General features: G+C 39.2%; 1 protein-coding gene across 1 annotated transcript in view; it reads left to right on the top strand.

Annotated features, from left to right (window-relative positions):
* PLD5 (phospholipase D family member 5) overlaps positions 1-23939 on the top strand; it is a 170967-nt gene extending 147028 nt beyond the window's left edge. The window contains exons 6-10 of the mRNA XM_088524166.1: positions 7149-7346; positions 12106-12245; positions 14023-14188; positions 20296-20410; positions 22901-23939. Coding sequence (XP_088380292.1) covers positions 7149-7346; positions 12106-12245; positions 14023-14188; positions 20296-20410; positions 22901-23136 — 855 coding nt within the window. The 3' untranslated portion in view covers positions 23137-23939. The remainder of the gene's footprint in view (positions 1-7148; positions 7347-12105; positions 12246-14022; positions 14189-20295; positions 20411-22900) is intronic.
* Positions 23940-24158: the final 219 nt, after the last annotated feature.

The raw sequence follows: 24158 nt of genomic DNA, 5'->3' as shown, positions 1-24158 counted from the left end.
GGTGCGTGCACAGAGCACACGCTTGTTGGATGACCCACAGGACATTGCGTGTTCCACATGTAACATAGTGCTTCAGCAGGAACAGGGAATGAGCAAGACATGGACTGGTGCGTTACCAAATTTTGTTGCTAGGTTCAAGGGGCACAAATTTGATGTATTTAATTCCAAATTCTCTTTCTAGAAAGTTATACCAGGACCACATCTTTACAGGAGAGTTTGCTTCCATGTAGAAACAGCCAGAAACCCTTGAGATTATTAAGGTGGCTACTGAAAGTAATAGAAACAAAGGGCAGTTATGGATTGCTTAGGCAGATTTTGTGTAGGTTAGTCATTGTCTTGGGGCTGCCTATGTCATATATTGTTAACGTACTATATCTATCTCATTTGGTTGTACTTAGCCTATCTTGAGGCCCTGCACACTTTATTTAATCGAGGTTCAATCTACAGTTAATCAGAGCTGTTGGCTGTCTGCTTACCTCAAGAGAGAGGAAAGGTTTGTAAGGAGTCTGATCAGGTAGCCTGGCAAGGCAGAGCAGCTGGAGCAATGGTTCGTGAGCAGTGACTGCCCCAGACTGTGTCCGTAGTGCTGGGGAACTGCCACTCTGGCATCAATGCCTACCCTTTTTTTTAGAGGAAAAGCCACGGTGTGTTTTGGTAAGGGTTTAAATAATGCATCCACCTATATAACTATGTGCTGTTGCATTTCCCTGAAGGCCCCAAAGTGCAAAAGCTTCAAACAAAACGGATGCATTGAGAACAAGGGTTTATGCATAGATACAGCCCATATTCTGAAGTCAGCCCTTTGCATGTTTGTCTCTGGGTTTGTACAGTATGTGTGGAGGCTGCCCCTTGCAGCTCTATTTGGGATGAGGAGACCCACTGCTAAGAGCTCATGCCACGGGTGCCAGCTGAGGAGGAGGAGGAGGAGGAGGAGGAGGAGGAGGAGGAGGAGAGGCCGGACGCCCCCGTGGACCAGGCTCCAACGCAGGAGAGGCAGATGCAGCAGGCGCAGGGATGTATGTACCTGCCTGTGGCGAAGGAGATTGGAGGCCTTTCCAGCAGCTCATCGTTGCTTTCAGATCACTTTGTAGTTTTTTTTCTGCTTTTTTACTGATACAGTGAATTATTTAATACCATTTAAGTGACACTGGCACTGGAAGTCTGATGAGGCTTGCTAGCAGGGAAGTGGAGGCCAGTGTTGCATGTTCCTTGTCTCTGCAAGCAGCCTTTTCCTTTGATATAAGGAACAGAAACTGTATTTGAAAAGAAAAATGGAGTCAAATTAGAATTCACAGTAATTAGGTTTCCTGCAGTAAAACAAGAAATAAGTCAAACATGATCCTGGGAAATGGCTCCTTGCGGTTCCAAGTTTGCTTTTCCCCTGAAGAGAAAATTGAAGTAACGCTTGTGCTTGCTTTGAGGGGGTAATGAAACTGTAAACTGAAAAGTCATTTGTAAATGATAAATTAGCCTGTGATTATACGAAGTGATATTAATTATGCTGATAGAGTATAGGGCAAGGAATTTTTAACTGATTCAGTTCTGCCTTCTGGCTTGCTCTGACAGCAGTGATGCATCACGCTTGCTTTATTAGTGAGCACCATCACGAGCAGTAACCAAACCCGTGCTTGTACTCGTAATACTCTGCTAGGTTCTGCACGAACATCAGTACAGAGCAATTCATGGTTTAAAACATTTATACAAATACATTTGTTTTTTGCAGAGTTTTCCATATTAATAGAGCAGATGATTGAAAAATAGTCAGATGATGGAGTTATTTTCTAATACAGTAAGGACACTGGAGATTACTGTTTCTGTTTTGAAGATTAGATGGCAACTTCTACCTCACAAAGTATTTTTCAAACCATGCTATTTTACAGAAAACCCCACATCTACATGTATGTCTAGCTTGCGTTGCATCTCTGTGGCATCTTTCAGCAGAAATTAAATGCTTTATCTTTTGTTCAGGGTGGTTTCCTTACGATCAGGGTGCTATGCAAAATAATCTGCTGAATCTAAGGTGAACTGGAAATAAGGAGAGTATCTCTGTTCTTGACCTGTGGACCAGCAGGAAAGGAAACAGGACAAAAAACCTATCAACTCTTAGAATATTTGCTCTTCCTTATTGCAGCAGCTTTTTACGACTAGGTAATAAAAATGTACTAAGTTGTAACTTTCTTAGCACTTTTATTCTGCAAGAACCACATACTGCAATCTATCAAATGTACTTTCCAAGGATGAAAATTAAAGAAGCCTGGACTGCCAAGCCAAATGCAATTGATTGATTCCAATGGGACATGGTCAGTCCAGTCCTTCCCTCCCTTCCTTTTGCTGAAAGGGCATCTTGACTTTGTGCTGATTATCCTTGGATGCTTAAGTGACATTCACTGCAGGTGTAACAAATGCATTGCCTCTCTCTGGTCACGTGTTTGGGTTCATTTCAGCACTATGCCTTGAGTGATAGTTTTACATTTTCAGTGAGGGATCAAGTTTTCAGCACACATTGAGAATGTATTCTGGTGTCAAGTAGAAAAGATTTTTTCTAGTTCAGTAGAAATGCTGCCTGACAGACATTTATTTTCAAGTGACTTAAAATCAGAATGAAGGAAACCTACTCTTTGACTTCAGGCAATGATTTGTGTGGTGTGGGGAGGTGAATTCAGTGAGAACTAAAAGGCTGATCAATTTGAAGGACTAAATAACACAACAAGGAACATGGCGTATCAGGAACATTTACTTATCTTGGTAATTTTTTCTTTCTCTATTGCGGTAGTTTTTAGCAAGACATGAGCCTAACAGAAAGTCCCCATTGTATACAGATTTCAAAGCTTCCTTTGGCAGTGTGGTAGTTTTAAATACCCTTCCTTGAATTTTGTCTTAATTTATATGTTTTGTATGATTTTCATATTGTTTATCAGCTGTGTTTTAAACTACATTTGGACTTTAAGAAGCCAAGAATCCCCTATTCATGGTATATGTATGGTGTAAATACAATACATTTGAAAAAATATTGTAGATATTTGCAACTCTTTTTATGCATCTTCTCCTGGTTAAATTTTTTAAACTGTTAAATATTTCAAAGTTGTTGCTCAGACTTCAGAATATTTTGGGCAAAGAAGCCTACCCAGTAAAAGAGATGGCCCCAGAGATAAGTTGATACATTTGAAGACTGATAACATCTGCACAAATGCCTCTGCTAGGCATGGAAGACATGCATGTATAGGTCTAGCAGGGTGAATCAGTGGAGGATGCTCTTTTTCAAGCGCAGTAAGGAGTTCTTCCTCATACTAAAAATCAATATCTTCCTCTCCAGGCTCTACTTGTTTGTTTATTTATTTATTTATGTAGTTTAGCTTATTTCTATAGCTTGAACATCGTTTATCTTTCGTGCAGTGAACCGTTTCCTGGGTCTTGTGTAATCGTCCACTTCTCTGGTGCTTTAAGCAAGCAGTTACTGGCAGGAAAGACAAAGGTCGATTTGATAGCCATGGATGGCCGCTTTGCATAAATGTTAATGGCTCTGCTAAGAATAAAGCAAAAAGCTCCCCTGTTTTCCCTTCCCTGATTGATAGAGCTCTTCTCATAGAGTCAGAGAAAAAAACCTTTCATGACAGGACTTGAAATTTTCTATCTAGAAAGCAACTGATTTTCATCTCAAAATATTCCAGTTCTGTTGTGCAGCAGGCTCGTTTGTGGCTCTTACTTCATTTCAGATTCATCTTCCTTCGTTTTATTAAGATTTTGATGTCTTTTTGAGACGCTCTTCACTCTACCTTTTTCAGTGATGTTTTCATTACTGTGCAAGTCACTTTTAAAACACAGTATGAAGAAATACTTTCCTTGCCTCATGAGCTTTTGCCCTAAAGGATTTTACTATGACAGGTATCTCAGATGATGCTTAGCTGCAGGTTTCAGTCATTGCAAGTCAGGGAGCAATACTCAGATCTCAGTTCTTTCAGTATGAAACCACTTTTTCTGCCTGTCCTTTGGGATTATTAAAAAAAAAAAAAAGTCTAATGACAGCAGCTCTTGAACTGAAGTCTGTTCCCTCATCTAGATGACATGCTGCTTCATACTAAATCTGTCACTAGCAGCACATCCTTGCTGCCCACTCTGAAATGCCTTCGGGATGACGGGCTTCATAATTAATGGGAAAAAAGAGCAGTCTCTCCTCACCTCCAAGTATGGGGATAAAAATAGGCTCAGTGGGGAAGATGGCTTTGAAACAGGAAAAAAAAAAAAAAAAAGTTGGTCTCCAAACCAACTCGAGTTGTTTTGCAAGGAAGTAGGAGGCTGAGGGCTTATTGCACACACGTGAGCACTGGTTGTATTGTTTTCATTTCAAGGTGACTTGCACTTAAACTGGCCTGTAATGAACTAGGAGCCGTGTCTAACCTGGTTTCCTAAGGAAATGAGGTCTCTGTAGGAAGCATGTAAGTCACTATCTGCCTTCCTTGAACATCTTTGAATCTGCTTTCCAGGTTCAAGCCGGTTTGAACTTAAGTTCATAAAAGCTTAATGTAAATAGGCATCTGGGGAAAGAGGATAAATGTGTTTTCCCGGAGAGGAAAGTGGACTGTATCATGTAGCAGGGAATGCACATTGGGGAGAGCTTTTATCAGGGCTGCAGAAGCAGGGAAAGCTTTGATCAGCTCGTGCCTCTGGAGAAGCCGCCTGCAAGACGCGGTGCCTCGGGAAGCCGGTGCTTGTTACGGCCCTGCAAATACATCTTGGGAAACGACTTCATTCCAGTCTGCAGTGTGAGTCTGATGGGGGTGACTGGGGGCACTCATGGGCCTTTCCAGGGAGCCACGCTGGCTCCTGCCCCTTCCCCAGGGAGGTGCTGGTGGCAAGGCCCGAGGCAGACGTGTGTTTACGAGGAAGCATAAACAGGCACGGTCAGGCAACAGCTGATATTTTATTTTACAGTCGGACTGTGGGAATCCATAAAAATTGCACTTAAAGAGATTAATGCCAGAGGCCTCCACCTTGCAGAGAAGCGCAGAAGGGGTTGTAGTTTGCAGGCAGGAAGGCAGTGAGCATCCCTACCCAGAGGCAGGGAGTTTGCAAGCCGGACAGGTTCTGGTGTGGTGTCAGAATGCTGTTTTATCCTTGCTTTTAATGGAAGAGATAGACTGGAATAGTAATAAAGGACCGATAAGTGGAAGGAAGACTGTAACCATGTAATTATGTGAGAATCTACTAGCAGCCGTGAAAGGCTGATGAAAAACCACATTATGCAGCTGCGTGTTGCAGAATACCATTAGTGAGTGCTTTGCAGCAGCAAGCCCAGCAATTTCAGGGCAGCATTGGGAGCACACAGTGAAAGCAGAGATAATGTTAGTGTAAAATATTTGGAGATAAACAAGTGTATAGAGGACAGGGATGGTCTAAAACTGGATACAGGAGAATCCTCAAACATATCAGCACCCAAGAGAAGGGCTGGGGGAAGTTATTTTAAACAAAATGTTTGACTGGGTTGTTGGGCACAGCTTGGAATAAGTTACATTTATTACAGAAACATTTTTATTGGCTTATCTGTAAAATGAAAGGCTGCAGTGCACTAAGCTATATTTTCCAACTATTCAGAAATTATGGATTGTTCAGGCTAATGGAAAAATCTAAGTTAAGTTAAAGAAGCTTGCAGAAATTTTTTCATTTAAGCATTTGGATTATTAGATGACATTCCTGTGGCTGAAATTTAGTAAACTATTTGGGGAATTAAATTGTTCATGGTTGTATATTCTGATATTCTGAGTATTTCCAACTCAAGGACCTGAGGAAACTGTGACTTACCAAGTTTCTTTCCCATTAATCTCTCACCCACCATAAAATGAGAATAAAGGTCCAATTCTATCCTGCACTTCCCTTCCTCTTCCCATTCTTGCGCAGAGCTTTTCATCCACAGTCAGGGAAGATTATGCAGGAACAAACTCAAAGATAAGAGTGTCCCCGCAGGCTTTACAAAATGATGTGTTCCTTCCAAGAGCTATCCCACATGACTATGGAGACCTTTCTCATCTAAGGAGAAAAATCAAAGCAGATTTCAAGGAGCTGCTGAAAGGATGTGCATGCTGGAGAGTTCATATGGTCCTGATTTTCTCTGTTTTGCTGGGTCCTCTGAGACATGCTACCCATGGAGCTTGCTTACAGAAAAACAGCATGGATCCTTTAAATATTTATCCTGCATATTGTTTTCCAGCAGATACATGGAGATTTCCTTCTCACTTTAGTTTTAGAGATGGCTGAGCCAGTGTTAAATGCAGATAGTGAGTGTTCAATAGCATCTGTGCCCGCAGCAGTGCTTCCTAAGCCATTGCAAAGTAAAGGAAGGGGGAGTCAGTTGTGAGTGCTGAAACACTTTGTTCGGGGAATCCAGGCAATATATGTATTTTTGATGAAAATATATCAACAAGTTAAGTGCTAAGTGTGATAAGTGAAATCTCTGACAAATTAAGATTTAAGATAGTCGGGAGACATGCTTTTAGTTAAACGCAATGGTAAGACTATGTGTCCGTAAAAGGTTAAGGCATTATAATTAAGGTATTATAATATCCATGTTTACTTGGGCTATTTATCCTCATTCTTTATATAGGGGAACAGTGATGCTCACAAAGTGCTTTTCACAGAAGAATATCATTATCTATGTTTTTATACGTGAAGAAGCTGAGGCTTAGAAATCTGAGGTAGCCTAGTTGAGGTACCAAAGCACAGCCGTAGTAGAGTTAAGAATGTTTTTTTTCTCCTACCTGGGTGCACTATATACTCAATTATTCTTTTTTAATGGCGCGGTAAACTTATCTTCTGATACCAAGAAATGTCCAATGTCCACAAAAATGGTTTCTCTGCCAAACGACTGTTGCATCTGCATTGTGTCCATGAGTGTCCATGTGTGTTGCCTTCTCCCAGGACATATTCCAAGGAAATATGCTGTATATGGACACCATGTCCACTTTAGACTTTGAAGAGCTAGCTCATGTGTTTGCCTTTAAACAGTATTGTTAAAGATGTTCTTACAGTTGATGGTAATACCTCTGAGGACAAGGTAAGCTTTGGAAGTTACCCTTCAGACACTGTTTATGTGCTTGCTGCATATGTTCTTACATCAGCAGAAAAAACCACTAACGATACAAACTTTAATTTCACAGATGAAGGAGCTCGGCATCATCGTGTACAACTGTAGCTGCCTCGTCCTGGATTTACAAAGGATATTTGCCTTGTACAGTTCATTAAAATACAAGAATAAAATACCTCCAAGTTGGTCCAAGAGGCTATATGGAGTGTACGATACACAAAATAAACTGACCCTGCAGCTGAATGAGACTAAGTCGGAGGCCTTTGTGTCGGTAAGTCCCGTATCGAGCATCTTGTCTTGTTTGCTGGAAGGAGGGAGGGAAGGGAGGAATCTTAATTATCACAGCAGATCTTTTGGAGGACCTGGAAATCTAAAACATCTGCTTACTCTTCTAATATTATCTGTTTTGGATAACTGAGCAGTGGGTTAGGTAGATGTTAGTAGTATGCATGAAAGAAACTCATACAGAGATATTCATAGTTCCCTACGTAAAGTCCGTCACAATTCTGTGTTCGCCCTGACAGATACTGGCTGGTGAAAAGCATGTTTATTACTGAATACTTTTGCTTTTGTGTTCTGTATTCTCTCTTTGTTTTAAAATTCCTCTGTTTTCTTTCTAAGTTGCTGAGAGAATCTGCACCACATAAACCCTTTAGAAATTAACAGGACTGCTGATAAAATTAACGGGACTCTTAATGCAAACATATATAGTGTAAATTAAGCTGTGGTGTAAATTAAGCTGTGCTTAAGCATTTCTCTAAATTGGCCTACCTGAAGAAGATTCACATCGCTGCTAGGTACTTAGCCAAAAGAAGCTATAAATATTGCACATTGTGCCAGGGACTGGAAACTCGGCTACAGAGATAAGGCTGCTACACTTATCACTTACACAAGACAGAACTTGACGGGAAGTCTCACACTGCTGAAAAATCTAGTTGTTCTGTTCTCTGAGGAAATAGGCATTTCTATAGATATACTTTCGTGGGGAAGTCTGTAACTGAAAGGTTTAAGAAATGTATTGTCTTTTCCTATTGTGCAGAAGAAACAAATCACATTTTTTCATTCCGATTTTGGTGACATTGTACCTGCATGTAGCTTGCCAGGACTGAAGCTGCTGTGGAATTTAATCTGTGTATCATTCTTTCTTCTTTCCCTGTAAAGAAGACCACTTTTCTCACTCACATTCAGGAAGCAACAGGGCAGCCCTTCAAGGTAGCTCATTTATTTACACTAGTGGACATAAGCAAATGACTTGCAGTAAATGAATTGTTTATCAGACACCTAAAATGATATAATAAGCTTGCCATCAAAACTGGTATTTTTTATCGGTGTAGTTCGTAAGGATTAAACCTTTTCATCCTGATCCATTGAACACATGCATACTTCTGTAGTAGACTAGCTTTTATTTTTTAAATGGTATTTCAAAACCTTTAAACAACTGAGTTTAAGCTTGGCAAATACATATAGATGAGAAAAAGAGGAAAGAGAAAAATTAGAGAATGTCGTAAATCCCTACACTGTCCCTGTTTATATTTTATGGGTTGAGAGGAAGCAGTTCTCTTAGCAGTGATGCACCAGAATTAGAAGAAAGATGCACAGGATGATAGAGATGGAGTACTGTCCCTTTTGGAGGTAATTACATAAGTAAAAAAAAAAAAAAAGATTTAAAATCAGGACTATCATGAAGGTGATGAAGTTTATTTACCACCCTGAATAACACAAGGGACAACCAACCCAATGCTTTATAGCCAGTTAAGTCTAAAATAACACAAGGCACGTAGCAGGCTGTGAAGTCACAGGAGCCTCGAGCACAGGGTGCTGGTGCAGATGTGTGGTTATATGGGGCAGGATTTGCCTGACATGTCGTGAGCCTCACAAAGTGCAGATGTCCAGGTTGTTCATCTGCCACAGTCAGCGGAGAGGGATGGCTGTTTTGGAATGAAATGCATGAAAATCTGAAAGAGCCTAATACAGCCAGGATTAATAGCCCTCTGAACAGCCATGTATTCCCATTGATTCTGGACAGAGATGTGAGGACTGACTTGAAGTAGAAGACTGATTTTTGGACACCTAGCTAGAGATCTGTAAAATGAATCCCACCCAAAGTAGCTGCCCTTCTTAAAAGCAGCATGCAAACTCCTACCTCTTCAAAGCATCTGGTAAGAAATGGAGAAGTCCTGCTGAAAGCCCTTCCTTCAGAGCACCAGCAGTGAAGGCTTCATAAGAAGAGTAAAGAAGGTCTCTACAAAACTGCTCTTCTGCAGTGTTCTCAGTGTTCACTTCTCTCTGATTTCTTTTCTTCTTTTCTGCACTGGGCGAAAGGCCTCTTGTCTTGAAATTCCGCTTTGGAAAACAGGAAGGAGTTACTGGTACTCGGAATCTCAGATCAGCTAAGTCTAACTGTGGGAGGTCCCTGAACTTTTAGTCAGAGACACTTTAATACTAGGCTATCATCAGGAAAAAAAGAAAGAATGCAACTTTTATAGATTAACTATATGAATTTTAAGCTTGGGAAATGGGCTTGGATGAAACTAAAGCACCTCTACTTGTTTTGATGTTGTTGTGGTGCAAGAGAAAAGAAAACCTGCTCTCTCTGCAGGCAGGGACCTAGCACTGAATTGGTGCAGACCTCTCGAACTCAGTTAGCTCCCAATATATATATTATGCAAGAACTCACCAGGATCTCACAAGCATGAATTTGCACAGCCTGTAAAGCAAGGAGTTTGTGCATCGGCATTTACTGTGTGTCAGCAGCAGTCTCTGTTTCTGAAATCAGTGGAAGCCTTGTCTATATGGTAAGAGATGTCTGAATCCATAGGTGAGAGTGACTTACATTACACTGTTGGGAAACATATTTGATTTCTTCCTTATGCCGCATTTCAACATAGCACCAGTCTCTGTGCTGTTCTTTCCCTCTACTAAAAAGATGAGGATCAGGAAAAGAGTATTATTTTTATTATTTTTCATCTCAAAAGATATGAGTGAGGGAGAAAAAAATTAAGGAATTTCAATCTTTATAATCAGTTCTTCCTGCCTGCAAACAGGCTGTACAGTAGATTTCTCACCTGCTATCAAATTCCCTGAAATTCAGCAGCTGTTTGCCAGCGTGCCCGTCGGAAGGGCTCTCTCAGCACTGTGCCGGCCTGGTGTGGAGAAGCAGAGTGTGAACGTCGCCGTTCTGAACCAGCAGGAAGTCCAGAAGAACGTCCCCTGCAGCCCAGGGAGCAGCAGTGGCTGCCCCGAGCGCCCTGCTGGAGGGGCCAGCATGGGCAGCTGCCTGGGCCCGGCTGCACCTGCACCCCAGCCGTGCCGAGCAGCGGCATTGGGAGCTACCGAAAGGGCCACGTTGGCAGCCTTGCCTCTGGAAGACGAGTATCAGATGAGAATTTGGTCAGGATGGCAAATATTAAACACTGAAACCGATCATGTCCCGAAGTGTTCAGTGAGCTGAGGGGTCTGCTGTTCCGCAAGCTGACGAGTGGAGTGCCCGAACACAAGCGTTAAGAGAGCAAATCTTACCAGAAATGTTCATTTCTAAGTATCTTCTAAATCTCTTTGGTGCTCTGGTCCTTAGTATAAACTCAACTGCAAAAGAAAATGTGTAACTGTTTCATTTTGTGGCTGTTCTTTGTATAGCTTAAAACTTCTATCCAAGAAAATATTAAGAAAGTGTATGCAAATAAGATCACAGTGCAGTATCCTCTTAAAAGTCATTCAGATAATAGACATAAATTATGTTTAACATAATCATTTTACACTTTGTTTCTTGAGTCCAAACTCATTGTTTGGAAATATATTTCACTTTCAATCTTCCTGTATAGAAAATCCACACATAAAGTCGTCTTGTTGTTGTTGTTAGTATAGTTGGGAATCATAGCTATATAGTTGCTTAGCAGCAACACATCTTCCAGACTGTCTAATAAACACAAGAGGGTTTGGGGTCTTTTTCCAGTGCGCAGGAATGGATCTCAAATCGTGGTCTTCAAATCTTACTACTTTCTGACCGTATTTGCTTGCAGTAAAAGTAAATCCTAAGAACACCAGTCAGTGGTTAAGGCACCATTGTGATAAGCACTGTACTGGGGGGAGAAAAGAAAGAAAAAAAAAGAAAGAAAATCTCTCCCTGAAGAAAACATACTAAACTGGACGTCAGATATAGAGTAAACAGATAGTAAAGGCGAGATCAAACAGCAATAGGGAGGCAGTGGGTTGGTAGAGCGACTGGCCCCTGCTCTACCTGGCCCCTGGCCCCAACTCTATAAGTTGCCTTTAACAACCACTGCTCCAGGTTGGATGTTGCCTTTGAGCAGCCTGCAGGTAGCAGGCTCTTTCCCTTTGCCAATCTGAGAGGAAGAGCAAAAGGTCCTTGGGTTCCCTTCTAGGTGCAGGGGTGGCTTCCCATGGCTTCTCTTAGCTTCTCAGACTTTGCCTTGCTGGCAAGCAAGGGAATGACCTGTTGAAAATTCCTAAATGCAGAGCAGAAAACTGAGATCTGAGCTTCTCGCTTACCAACTCAATAGGTGGTGTGTTGATGTTTATATATAAAGGTAAGTTCTAAAGATAATTTTCTTGAGAATCTACAGCATCTCCTTGCAGCAGCGACATTTAGCAGGTGGCATAATAAAAACTTACAAAAACTTGGTTCTTGATTGCAAGTGATAGATCAGCTTCACTGTTTAAGAACATTAATTTTTCTCCATTTAATAGTAGCCGGTACTGTGACACTTTGGAACAAAAATTCTCTGATCCATAACTTTTCAAATACAGTTGATTTGATAGCATAGGATGTTTCAAGTTTGTGCTCTCTGCATTTTACTTACACTTATATCTAAATGAAAAGCTCTCAAAGGAAAATTGAGCAAATTACTCTCATTTGCAACTTTTTATTTTCTAGCAGGACAGTTAAAGGTATCACTTAACAGTCTCTACTAAAATATCTAATATTGCTTGCCAAAATGGGGGGCATTGGGGAAGAAAAAAAAAAATTTCCACATATTTTATTTGCAGTATTTGAATTTTTGCCTTCACAGAATTCACCTAAACTCTTCTGCCCAAAGGACAGAGTCCTGGATATTGAAGCTATATACAATGTTATTGATGATGCAAAGCAGTTTGTGTACATAGCTGTCATGGACTACTTGCCTATCGTCATTGACACAAATGCTAAAAGGTGAGTGTCCATGTCCAGAACAAGCATGTTTTCTTATTGCTGATAAGGCTTACTGAACAAAATGAACCCACAGGAGATTATTCACTACTGTGGACCAAATTTCTTGGGGCCCAATTCTGCTCTTATTGAAATCAGTGAGAGTTCTGCCATTGACTTAAATGGGAGCAGAATTGGGACCTAAGAAGACATTTCCAGTTTTGGGTCCTAAGGTTTGGATCTGTCTATCGAAGGAGATCAGAACTTCTCTAATCTGGCCATCTGCAAATGACTGGAACTGAGGAATACAAGAACCTGCCTGTATAAGAATCCTCTTTCTTACACTGATGTATTCAGTGCCTTGATACTAAAGCTTTTGGCATTCTGTGAATACAAATACCATACAAATGAATACCATACAAATACTTGGTGTGAGAGAGAGTGAGTGTGTATGGGTTTAAAAGATAAATAACATGTGGAGTTCTAATATACAATGTAGGAGATGTCATCATTTAGCTGAAATATATATACATGAAAATTTAAATTCTGCAGCTTGCACTTTGTACCCCTTTTTGGTTAACTGAAGGTTGCTAAAAACAAAGCCATATTTTTGTTACTCATGGTGTATGTATGGACCACATTTTTAAAAAGTGCTCCTGACCCAAAGCCAGAGCCACAGTGTAAAAGAAAGCCCATCAGCTCAGAAGGCTAGGTAAGTGGTCCCTGCTGTTCTTGAGCATCTAGTACAGCTGATCATTGCATCTATGTGCTCTAAAGTAAACACTATTAAGCAAAACTAAAAATCTGGTTCTTATGTACTTTTTTCCAGATTTTATTAATAAAGATGGAGAAATGGCTTTTATTGAAATTTGTTCAAAAAAAATAAAACAAAATTTATCTTTAAACCTTTCATTAACCTATTTGGATGCCATGAAGCATTAAGATACTTTATTTCCACGGGAGTTTTTTAAATGAGTTTATTTCATACAGCTTATATCACACTGATAGAATCATAGTTTTGTAGGAACCTCAGAGTTTCATCTTATCCACCCTTGTCATTTTTTCTTTATGCTGTCAAGAATGCACCTGCTCCCACCCACAGTTTGGGAACTAAAAACCCCTAAATAGTGGCTGTGAGAAGAGCGCCGTGGAAGCTGCAGGAAGCTGCCTCAATGGCAGTTTCTCTCTAGGAAGAAAGGCAGCCTCCTCCTTGCACAGCCCATCTCCTGTCCCCGCTAAGCAGTGTGGACACCCAGCAGGGAGCAGTTCTCCTTCCTCCCGCTCGAGTACGGAGTTTGCCAGTGCAGAGGAAAAGTGAGGGTAGGGGGGGATTCTGTGCCCCTTCCTTCCCTTGTGTAGCTACTAGAAAGTGCTTCTTGTCCCCCCAACTGGGCCGGGTAAGGAGCCCCCTATAGCTGTAGCTCTTCCTGTTTCTTTGACCCCTAGGAGCTCTACCTGAAGGCATTGACAGAGGAGTAACATTGATGGCCAGAGGGAGACAAGGGTTTTGTGCGGAGATTTTGTATTTTGTGCACGTCTGTAGGCAGCCCTCCCTCCTACAGAAGCAGATGTGCGCAGCCATCTCCATTGCCTCCACGGCTTTGGTGCAGGCAGAATGACGTGAAGGATGCCAGCAAATCGCATCGGGCAGATCCCCTTCAAGGGAGAACCACAATCCTTAAGCTGCTGGAAAACACTGTTCAGATTTTTTTATGGTTTTCTCTGCGATATCCAAGTTTGTCTGGATAAAAACTCACTTATTTTTTAAGATCTTTCAATGTACTGTATTCTTTCTCCACAGATACTGGCCATATTTAGATGGGAAGATACGAGAAGCTTTAGTTTTGCGAAGTATTAAAGTACGTCTTCTCATAAGTTTCTCAAGAGACACAGATCCCCTTACATTTAATTTTGTTTCGTCTCTCAAAGCTATTTGCACTGAAGTTCCCAGCTGTAGTTTGAAAGTTGTAAGTATAATCCATAATGTTTCTGAAATCCAAGATTCACCCCCCTCCAAAAAAAATCAAGAAAACCCCTCAACAACCGAAAAGATTTCTATTTTAGTGTGGAAACGTTTACATTTCAATAAATAACATATGTAATATAGTGGACTAAATTTAATCCTAGTAGTAGCAGACATAGAAACAAAGAGGAAAGAAAAATGATGCCAGGAGGCAGCCTGTGCTGCTGCTCATGTAGAACCAGACCTGGTCCTTCATGGCAGAGCCAGGAGTGTGAACCAGGCTCATGTCTGGTTTAAATCAACTGCTAAGAGTAAATGTGACAGCAACGAAATGCTTTTTAGTTTGGATTCATGTAAACCTTAAGTATCCATAAGTATCTTCTTTTCCTCTAATAAAGTACAAAGTACAAGAAAAATATAACGGAAGAATTAACATTACCTTCAGAATTATGAACAAGTATTATGTAACCATATTTTACATGTAATACAAAAAAGTGAGAAATGCCATATACGCACATGCTTGCATTAGAAAACAGAGTGTCTGGTAAGTGCTATTTTAAATTGATATATTCTTAGGAAATTGAGGGATGCTGGAACTCGCAATCGTCTTGCACCAGTTTTTTTCTTTTTTTTTTTTGAGAAAATTGTACTAAGTTGCTAAATCTGCTTGTTATTTTGACTTTTAAAAATTGATAATTAAAAAAAAATAGCAAGTTTTTCTCTTCTACATAAATACTGTGGCTAGAGTATCTTCAGTTACAAATGCAAAGATAAGAATTTCTAGGAAAAAATAGCTCATTCCAGATTTTAATACAGTTTTAATTTATAATGTATCTCACCTCTGTGCTGTGAAGCAGCTGGAAGTTTTGCATACTGGGTACATTAGTGCATTAAATAATGCTAGTGTTAAGATTGATTTGTTTATAACATCTTCTTAAGGCTCAGAGTGTGCTGGTTACTGTTTATGAAAGCATGGCACAGACTTCATCACAATACTCATTTACTTCACAAAATATGACAGATAAGTATTGTTTTTTTCTAATTTGCATTCCATTTGCTTTCCTGGTTATAGCTAGGATCAATGGGTAATTTTTTTTTTTTTTTTTGAGGTGAGATGGGGAAGGGAACTACAACAGTTAACAAGGTAGAAAAATTAAATGGAACAAACTGAAGCACCAAAAGTTCCACAGGAACTTAAGGAAGAATTTCTTAACAGTGAGGGTGCCAGAGCACTGGAACAGGCTGCCCAGAGAGGTTGTGGAGTCTCCTTCTCTGGAGATCTTCAAAACCCGCTTGGACGCAGTCCTGTGCCACATGCTCTAGGTGACCCTGCGTGTGCAGGGGATTGGACTAGATGACCTCTAGAGGTCCCTTCCAACCTTAAGGATTCATGCTTTCCTTTGGTTCTGCTTTGGATATGAGAAAACATGAAATCCAACTAAACACTGTAGAGAAAATACAGTCAAGTGAGTCATGTGTTGTATGTTTTAATACACAAGAAAGTTTAAATTTTAAGAGGAACCTAAGTTAGAAATTTTTCACTAAGATTATGCTTAAACTGAGACATTGAATGGTCGCAATTCAGTTTAAGTTGTCCTCCTACCTTAATGCTTCTGTGACAGAAATGGTACTTCCCCATCTTCCACTTTCCTGGGCATAGCCATACAACATCTCAGCCCTACAACAAGTATTTAATAACTTTTTCTTTCATTTAGGCTTTGTTCCCTGTGAAAACCTTTTTTGGGGATTGTTTCTTTTCTTGGAAAGAGCACTCTGGCACATGGTTTCCAGGGGTGCCCATGGCTTGCTGCAGCTGTTTTGCCAAAGGCAGTATGGGATATGGGACACACTGTCAGTCTGGGAGAAGACTGTCCAGCTGCTTCTGTTGGATGGGTGTCTCCACTCCCCCAAAGGTCTCTGGCCAGGCCAATGGAAGCTTTCCTATTGCCTAACTAGATACCAGGGCCCTGCAAACTAGTTATGCCTGGCAGTCTCATGATGAAAACCTGTAGCCAACCCCCATTTCTCTCACTTCTGACTTGGTTGTAGAGATCAGAAAGGCGGGGGGCTGCAACACATGATTTCCAGATAGTTTAATTTTAGTGCATTTCTTTCTAGAAGCATTTTTTTCCTCTTTTGCCATAAATATTTCTGGCAACAAGAAGCAATTAACAGCACTGAAGCCAGTTAGAAAGAGATTACTCCTTAATTAGACATTCCTTAGCATCTCACTATGGATTGTGGAGTCCACTTTAAATAAGCATTGAGGATTCATAATTATTGGATTCAACTGAAACTGTCCTTTGAGAACATGAATTCAGTGTAAGTACTCTGCAAAAAAAGACCATTGGGAAGTGCTTAAGAGGAAAAAACCTTTTATGGGAAACTAAATAAATGCTCTAAGTCCATGGCTAAGCATCAAGTAGAGAACTGCATACCAGCCTTGTAGCTTATCCAGTGAGCTCTGTCCTTTGCTGAACTACAAGTCAGTATGAAATTAAGGCCTAAATTGTAAGGGGTAAATTCAAAACGAAGAACTCCTCAGCATGCATGTATGAACTTTAGTATTCCCCAAGCTGTGCATGTTTGTCTCTGTAAATATGTATTACCTGTGAGCAAGAATGTACAGTCAAACTCCAAAATGTGAATTAAAACAAGGCCTACTCTGTTGCTTAGTACTGACTAGAGAAAGTAATATACTCTTAAAGAGCCCATAGAAAGCACAAAATAGAATCAAGCTAACTTTAGAAAACTGGGAACCAGGAATAAGGGGAATGTCCCAGACACAAGTACTGCAGCACATGACATTCTTGAGGCACCAACTGAATCTGAAACTGAATTTTGGGGTTATACAGGTGTGTCCTGCTGTAGGAACCTTTCACTGTTTCTCACACCAGATACACCAAAACAAACATGTTCTACAAGTAAGCAAAGTGTAATGAATTAACTGTGAGACATTCTTGCTTTAGAGCAATAATTTAATGCTCTACAGTCCTAAAATAAATATATAAAATTAGAAAGGATGAAAGCTCAGCAAGAGATACAATATTGCCAGTAGAGTAACACAATACTTCTTTGAAAGGAATGTGTTGTAAAAACACTAGTATGTGCTACTCAGGGCCCTATGATAGCTCACTTACTCATCTAAACTACATCTGTGTATTCTGTATGTGGGCAGATAGTTTTCCCACCTTCCTGAATTGTCAAGGAGTTAAGCACTTGTCTGCTACAGCTGGAGAATACACTATATTTTTCAAGCCACCTCTCTTTACCTGGCTAGTATTTAGTGCACCCCAGATTTTAGTAGTTTTAATTTACAGTGCAGCTCACTTAGCTCGGTGCTGTGCATCAGCAGGATGTTCTGCATACTGGGTAGGTGTAGCCACTGCTCTTTACCTGCTTACTAGGTTATACAAACATCTCAGTGTATTTATCTCAGTGTAACAACTTTAACTTGGTATTTATCTTTTGGACCATTTTTGCAGCAAGATACATAATCTTTTGCTAAATCATGGAAATCGTTGCCTGCTACTAAGCACTCTTCCCATTCACCATCCTTAGAGTACTCCCTTCAGACATTAGTATTATTGGCACAGTGGGTGACTTCAGCCTCCAAATGACCGAGAGTCAATGCGGTGCCCTTGAAGGACACCCTATGGCTGCTCTGTTCTTTCTTGCTCTGTTGTGCAGAGAAAGCCATGAGCCTTTTTACCTTTTTAATCAAACACTGAAGATTGTACAGAACTATTCAGATCCATCTCTGGGTTGCTAAGTACATACGTGCTTTGTGGGTACGTGTTTGCACAACTGTTCCTCAGGCAGGAAGCTTGAAGGTTTGATAGTTTATGAAAATTCACGCCAACTAGCTGGTAAGCTCTCCTTTGTGGCTGTAAGATGGCTTTTTCCATTTCTCTTTTAAGTAATACTGAAATTGGTTGCTAGTGATGTTTAAAATGTTTAACTACAGATATGTTTTTTCCATGTTTATCCAGTTTAGTTATATAGTTAGAGCTCAATATACAATATAGATCTCATCTGAAGAAGAGGACAGTCTTTACTAATGCCCTTGTAAAGCAATCATTCTATTAAAAAGTCTGAGTTTTTAATGATTTCTGTTTTTAATTTTAAAAAAAAAGCCAAAACCATTCTTGGAATTCTGCTAGCTTTTGAACTGAACACAGAAATTAAACTGTGGAAGTTTAAAAATGCCATGTACATGGGTAAGTAGGCATACAGTAACATATGAAAGTCAGAGACTGCTGGAGCAGATCATGATGAACTTATTACAACTGTACTACATGACTACATTTGGGCACTGAATTGTCCACTGAGCTTCTTATTAAGATCCAGGTGGTTGTGACCATGAATAGGGTAATGTTACAGCTAGTTAACCTGGCAGGCTATTATGTGCTGTAGATCACTAAGTGGAAGAAAAAAAATCCCTGAACTTCTACTTATTTTCAACAATGAACAACTAGGTATTGGTTTAAAGTTGAAATATGCAAAAAAAAAAAAAGAAAGAAAAGACTTCTGCTTTTCCACAGAAATACACTTCTAATTGTTAATTCCTAGTGCATTAAAGTCCTGTTTCACCCTTAAAACAAAAATCTGTTTCATCAACCTTGGGGAAAAAAATAGCAAGCCCAGAACAGAAGCCATTCTGTTCAGCACCGGCATCACTGTAAGCAGAGAGCAGCAGGACTGAGTGGACATTGAGCCTGAACTGGTCTTGGCATTTTACATAAAGCTCTTGCAAGCGGTACTGGTGCAGTCTCTGGCAACAGAATACTCATCCTATGTATTTTCCAAGGGGAAATATAGTAATTCTAACTTACAGTCCAAAGCATAAAGCACTAGGTTAATCAAAAGCCTTTGGCCTGCAGTACCTTTTGTCTGTATTAATTAGGTACTAATCTGAGATAAGTCTGTACAGTATCTACAGTGTTCTTCAAGGAAAACCAACTAACTGTAATGAGTGAGATGAGTAAAATCTCAGGAGAAAAAAATCAGTAAAATAAGAGGAGATGGTTTGAATGAATAGTACTACCACTGACACACAGCTCTCCATACGCCCTCGCTATTTATGTGCAGTTCTGAAATGATCACTAAAAACCAGTGGGATACAACCTAACACTGGACTTTCTGGTACTCAGTAACAACCTAGAATTGAGTTTTGAATGGCTATTCTGAAAGGCATTTCTGTACCTAAAAGGATTATGCCAAGGTTGTGTTGAAGGTATCACTGGTTCAAGCTGTGAACAGTATATTAAAATTTGGGAGACAGGGGGTACTTTTTGTTTGTTTTTCAACTTTTGACTAGCTGGGTTTTACAGCCAATTACCTTCATTAATGATATCTATGTCTTAGAATTTTTTTCCTGGGGAAGCTACACACATCATCACCTCTACGATAAAGTTTCCAAGTTCCACACTAAATGTTTAATTTCTTCTTCATCCTCATGTTATTTTGGGGGTATGTAACTATCACTTTCCCTAATGAAACAAATAATACTTAGGCTTGTAATGGAAACTTCATTTTCTGCCTGGCACTAAGCTAAATTAGAAATACTTGTAGCTCTTCTATAAAATCTATCAAGTTTTACCCTTTAGGGTAAAGCTGATGTATTTTTCTCTTATCAAGCAAGTTTGATCTCTGTCAATCAGATTTAATCTTGAAAAGTTGCAGAGATGGGCAAGTTTCCCATTGTAAACTAGGCAGTGTGTAAGATAAGGGTATTAATTTGGCTTGTTGGCAAGCTTGGCGAACAGGATGCAGAGCATTACTTCAAAGCCCAGTGGCCCTTGATGAATGAGGACACGAGCTAAATACACTTCTGGCTCTTACCTCGCAGAACACAATGGATATTTTGTTCATTTCACAGCCTTTATTATAAAGCACTATATTGCTTTTAGTCTGCTGTAGCCAAAGCATTTCAGAATGCCAAGGCAGACTAAAAATCACAGAATTTGAGAATTTAGTATGAAATTTCAATATACACTGTTTTAGTCAAATGAATGCTCACCTACAAAGCCAGGCTGTTCTGTCAGGAGTAGCAAGACAGAGAGAGAAAAAAAAAAAAAAACACCTTATTTCCTATCTGTTTTATGGCAGAAATTCTTTGACCTTGAAGAAGAAAGTGCTTGCTTTCTTAAAGAACAGAAGAATGCTTCCCTCCCCAAATTAAATCGTAACAAATATATGGTGACTGATGGAGCTGCATACATTGGTAAGTAACTACATTTCAAGAAGTTCTAGTTTATTTGTAGCCAAAAGTCCAAAATAATATTCATTTGTAAGTGAGAAATCTGCAACTGATATATTTGTTATATTAAAAATCGTGGACTCAACTCACATCTTTAAGAACCTGGATGAAGACTAAGGTTTTAAGGGAAGATGAAATTTATCATTAAAAAAAATTGTTAAGATAAGTTATGCCCTGCTTCCTCCTATGAATCAATTTCCCCAAAAGCAGCATCATGTTTTCCGTATTTAGAAGCAGAGTGAAAACACAAACACAGGATGACCGAATAAACTGGGTGATCAACATAATGTCCATCACCTGAATGAAGGTGGACTATTCTCCATTTTCCACATCCTTATGAAAGAAGTGGTCATCAAGATACATATTAGAAAAATGGCTGTCGTCTTCCTCCTCTCTGAGTCATCTTATTCACTGTATACAGTAATGATATATTTCAGGTACCCTTTATTAACATTAGGTGCATTTCTAATAGATAAGAAAAAAATTCATTGTGGGTTAAAGATATATTTAAATAATACATTTGTGTGCAACAGCTAACAAAGGTTCTTTATCGATCAGTGCTCATGAATAACAGCTAAATTAAAAAAAAAAAAAAAAAAGACTGCTTGAGTTCTGCTCCAGGACCAGAAAACTATTACAGAAATAAAATATAATTCAGGAGAGATTCTATAACGTCTAAAGAAAAAACGCATTCTAAGAGCTGCAACTCTTGCTTTAGTTGCCTGCCTGCTCCTCCTGAGTTTTTGTAGAGCTTATAGCCCATGGTCATAACGGGAGCTAGGGTGACTGCAACCCAGAAATGTTTCTGGTCACCTGGATAAATAATGGAGAATCACAAAGGGACTAGAGATGTATGAGAGCTCCCCTTAGAAGCTCACCTTAATGGGTTCTTCAGTATATCCCCGTTTCTTAGACCATGCCTTGAATTAAATATGTGGACCAGGATGTAGTATCCACCCTTTAAAACTGTCATCACAAGATCATAGCTATGACTTGCAGAAGCCATAGAGATATCATTAAAAGTTTTCTGTCACCTAAGATACTCTGTGGAGTACTACCGAATCCTAAAAATTCCCTTTCATTCTTTTAATCACTTTTGTTTCACAAAAGCCATTTCTCCATTCTCTTTAGTATTTTGGCACCCTAGTTTCTTTACCTATCCAAATCTTTTTTTTTTTTTTTCTCACTTTCAGTAGTAAATCTTAATCCTCTCAGGTCTTCTCTCAAATGTTTTATGAGTCACACTGTCCTCATTTTACTTCATTTAAAAAGCTTTTCAATGCCCAGATCCAATGTCAGTAACTTGAAGTGTCTACACAGCATGCATTCTTACCCAAGTTGCTTTTATTCCTTCCCTTCTCCTTTCCTCCTTTGTGCCTCTCATGTCATACAGATAATTGCATCTTGGCATACATTCCACAGTAATGCTGTGTAATGTGTTTTTTGTTTGTTTTTAAATAAAGAAAAAAATGAGGCTGGGTGCTAGGAATACAAATGCACACGGTTAAAGACCTGATGCATCTTTTCCTTGAAAGTATATGAAGAAACGTTCCTTATGATCAGAACGTGATTTACAGTTCTTGACAATTTCAGAATTCTTACATTTCCCTTTGCAGTAACTGAACATGGCTCTCAAAGGAAGGGGTGTGCAGTTCCCACATTCCTTCAAGCATGTATGTCCAGACATTCTGTTTTAGAAGATAACCTCTATTATCCAGTATCTGGAGAAAAATAATGCATTGTACAATAAAACTCAAATATCTATTTATTTTTATTTTATTGCAGCTATAACTGATATATTTGTTTTGTATGTTTTTTCATTAATCCAGTTATCCTTTCTTACCTTGCTATTGCCAGGATTTGAAATGCTCATTCATTACCTTAAGACTTCACGCAGCCAAGGGGTAGTAACTAGAATAAAATAACAATAGAATCTGCTTTCTTTTATTGAAAGAGTGTCTGTCAGCTGGTAACCTGTATAGGATCTCTTGATATGGCTTTGCATTACAGAGCAACCACTATCCATCCCATGTATGTTAAGTCATTTATACAGCCAGGAATATTTTTATCCTTGGCACTGAAAAGGCTGGTGAGGAATGTATATAGAGTAATAACATAGTATAGTATAGTATATACAAAAGGAAGAACAATATAGTTTTTAACAAATCAAAGGCTCTGTTTTGGCTTGTGATGGATGAGAGTTGCTAAATTTGCACAAACCATCTGCACAGCACTCTGGTACATGATGAGAGATTATTCTCTTTTCCTGTCAATATCAAAAACTGATTTCCGTATATGTCTAGTAGATCTCTAAGTAGGTTTGGGGGAGAATTATACTTTATTATGCTGTATTGCCTTTGGCAAATCAAGTTTTTGTTGTTGTTATTGTTTGATTGATTTTCTAAAAAAAAAAAAATGTTCAAACTCATTTTACATTCCTGCATTTCTTTGTAGGTAATTTTGATTGGGTAGGAAATGCTTTTACGCAGAATGCTGGAGCTGGCCTTGTTATCAACCAAGCAGACGTGGGGAACAGCACAAGCATCATTAAGCAACTCAAAGCTGTTTTTGAAAGGGACTGGTATTCACATTATGCCAAAAGTTTACAACCAACAAAAATCCCAAACTGCTTTAATCACAAACTTAATAAATCAGCATCAAATAAGACTGCCATGAGCAATGTGAATTAGAAAGACTATTCTACTGGTTAGTATGGCAATGAAGAATGAAGGACGTAGCCCTATTTCATACTTGTAGAAAAAAAAAAAGACTTAAAAACAGCAAAAAAAGGGGTTTGGTTTGGGGGATTTTTTGTTTTTAGGAAAAGCACACTTATATAAAAAAAAGTCTAAACTATATTCTCTATATTGCATTACTTAAGACTTTCAAATTTGTCACTTCTGACACTGAACACAGTTTCTGCTACCATGTTACGTTTAAAGTTCCTCTTTAGAATGTAAGAGCATGCATCAGATTTTCAGTTCTAGGACCTTCCCTACTTTCTATCCTGGCTGGAATGAACCCAGAGGCAGGACCAAGATTCAAGCTGCAAAATGGCATTCCACGAGCAGTTATTATTGACTTATAAACGGATGGGAAATCTCCCCTATTGAAGGAACAAGCAAACATTTGTCCGTATAAATCATTCCCTTTAAATGAATGGCCAGTCATTCAGACTTTTACTAGTTCTTAGCACATAGTTTGAGTATCACTCTTTCTCCAAGTTTTCTAACTATCCTTAAAATAGATTAGAGTTACATGACTGGTAATGCATTCATCTCATAAGAGTATCAGAAAGTTTTGAGGAATGGGGATTGGTCTAATCAAATTCATTATAATCCCTACAGCCTCCCAGACAAATGGATTTCTAAGTAATTTGGATTTCTTTCAACATAGCACTTGCTTCTAAATATACTAGTATCTAACTAAGAAATTTTCTGTATTGTGAGTATGGTAAAAATCAAGGACTGACTTTTCCTGAAATCTGAAGTTTGTTTATCTATCTTCCCAATTTAGACATTTATCGAGTGAGAGTCAGCAGTTGTGTACATAGGATTAAACCAATGCACATATTAGTATTAAATACTGCTTTTAAGAAAAGTCGGGGGTTGTGTAAAACCATACAGTAGTAGTTAATTGACCATACTTCAATTTTTGCTGATTTTACGCCTTTAAATTCTTTTTGTTAGCTGTCACTTCAAAAAATCTTGGA

This window comes from Tinamus guttatus, unplaced genomic scaffold (assembly GCF_059628265.1).
Source record: "Tinamus guttatus ecotype Peru unplaced genomic scaffold, ASM5962826v1 Tinamus_guttatus_pri_ptg000208l, whole genome shotgun sequence".
Taxonomy (NCBI): domain Eukaryota; kingdom Metazoa; phylum Chordata; class Aves; order Tinamiformes; family Tinamidae; genus Tinamus; species Tinamus guttatus.
Note: the sequence above shows the minus strand (reverse complement) of the source record. Positions and strands in the feature narration are given on the sequence as shown.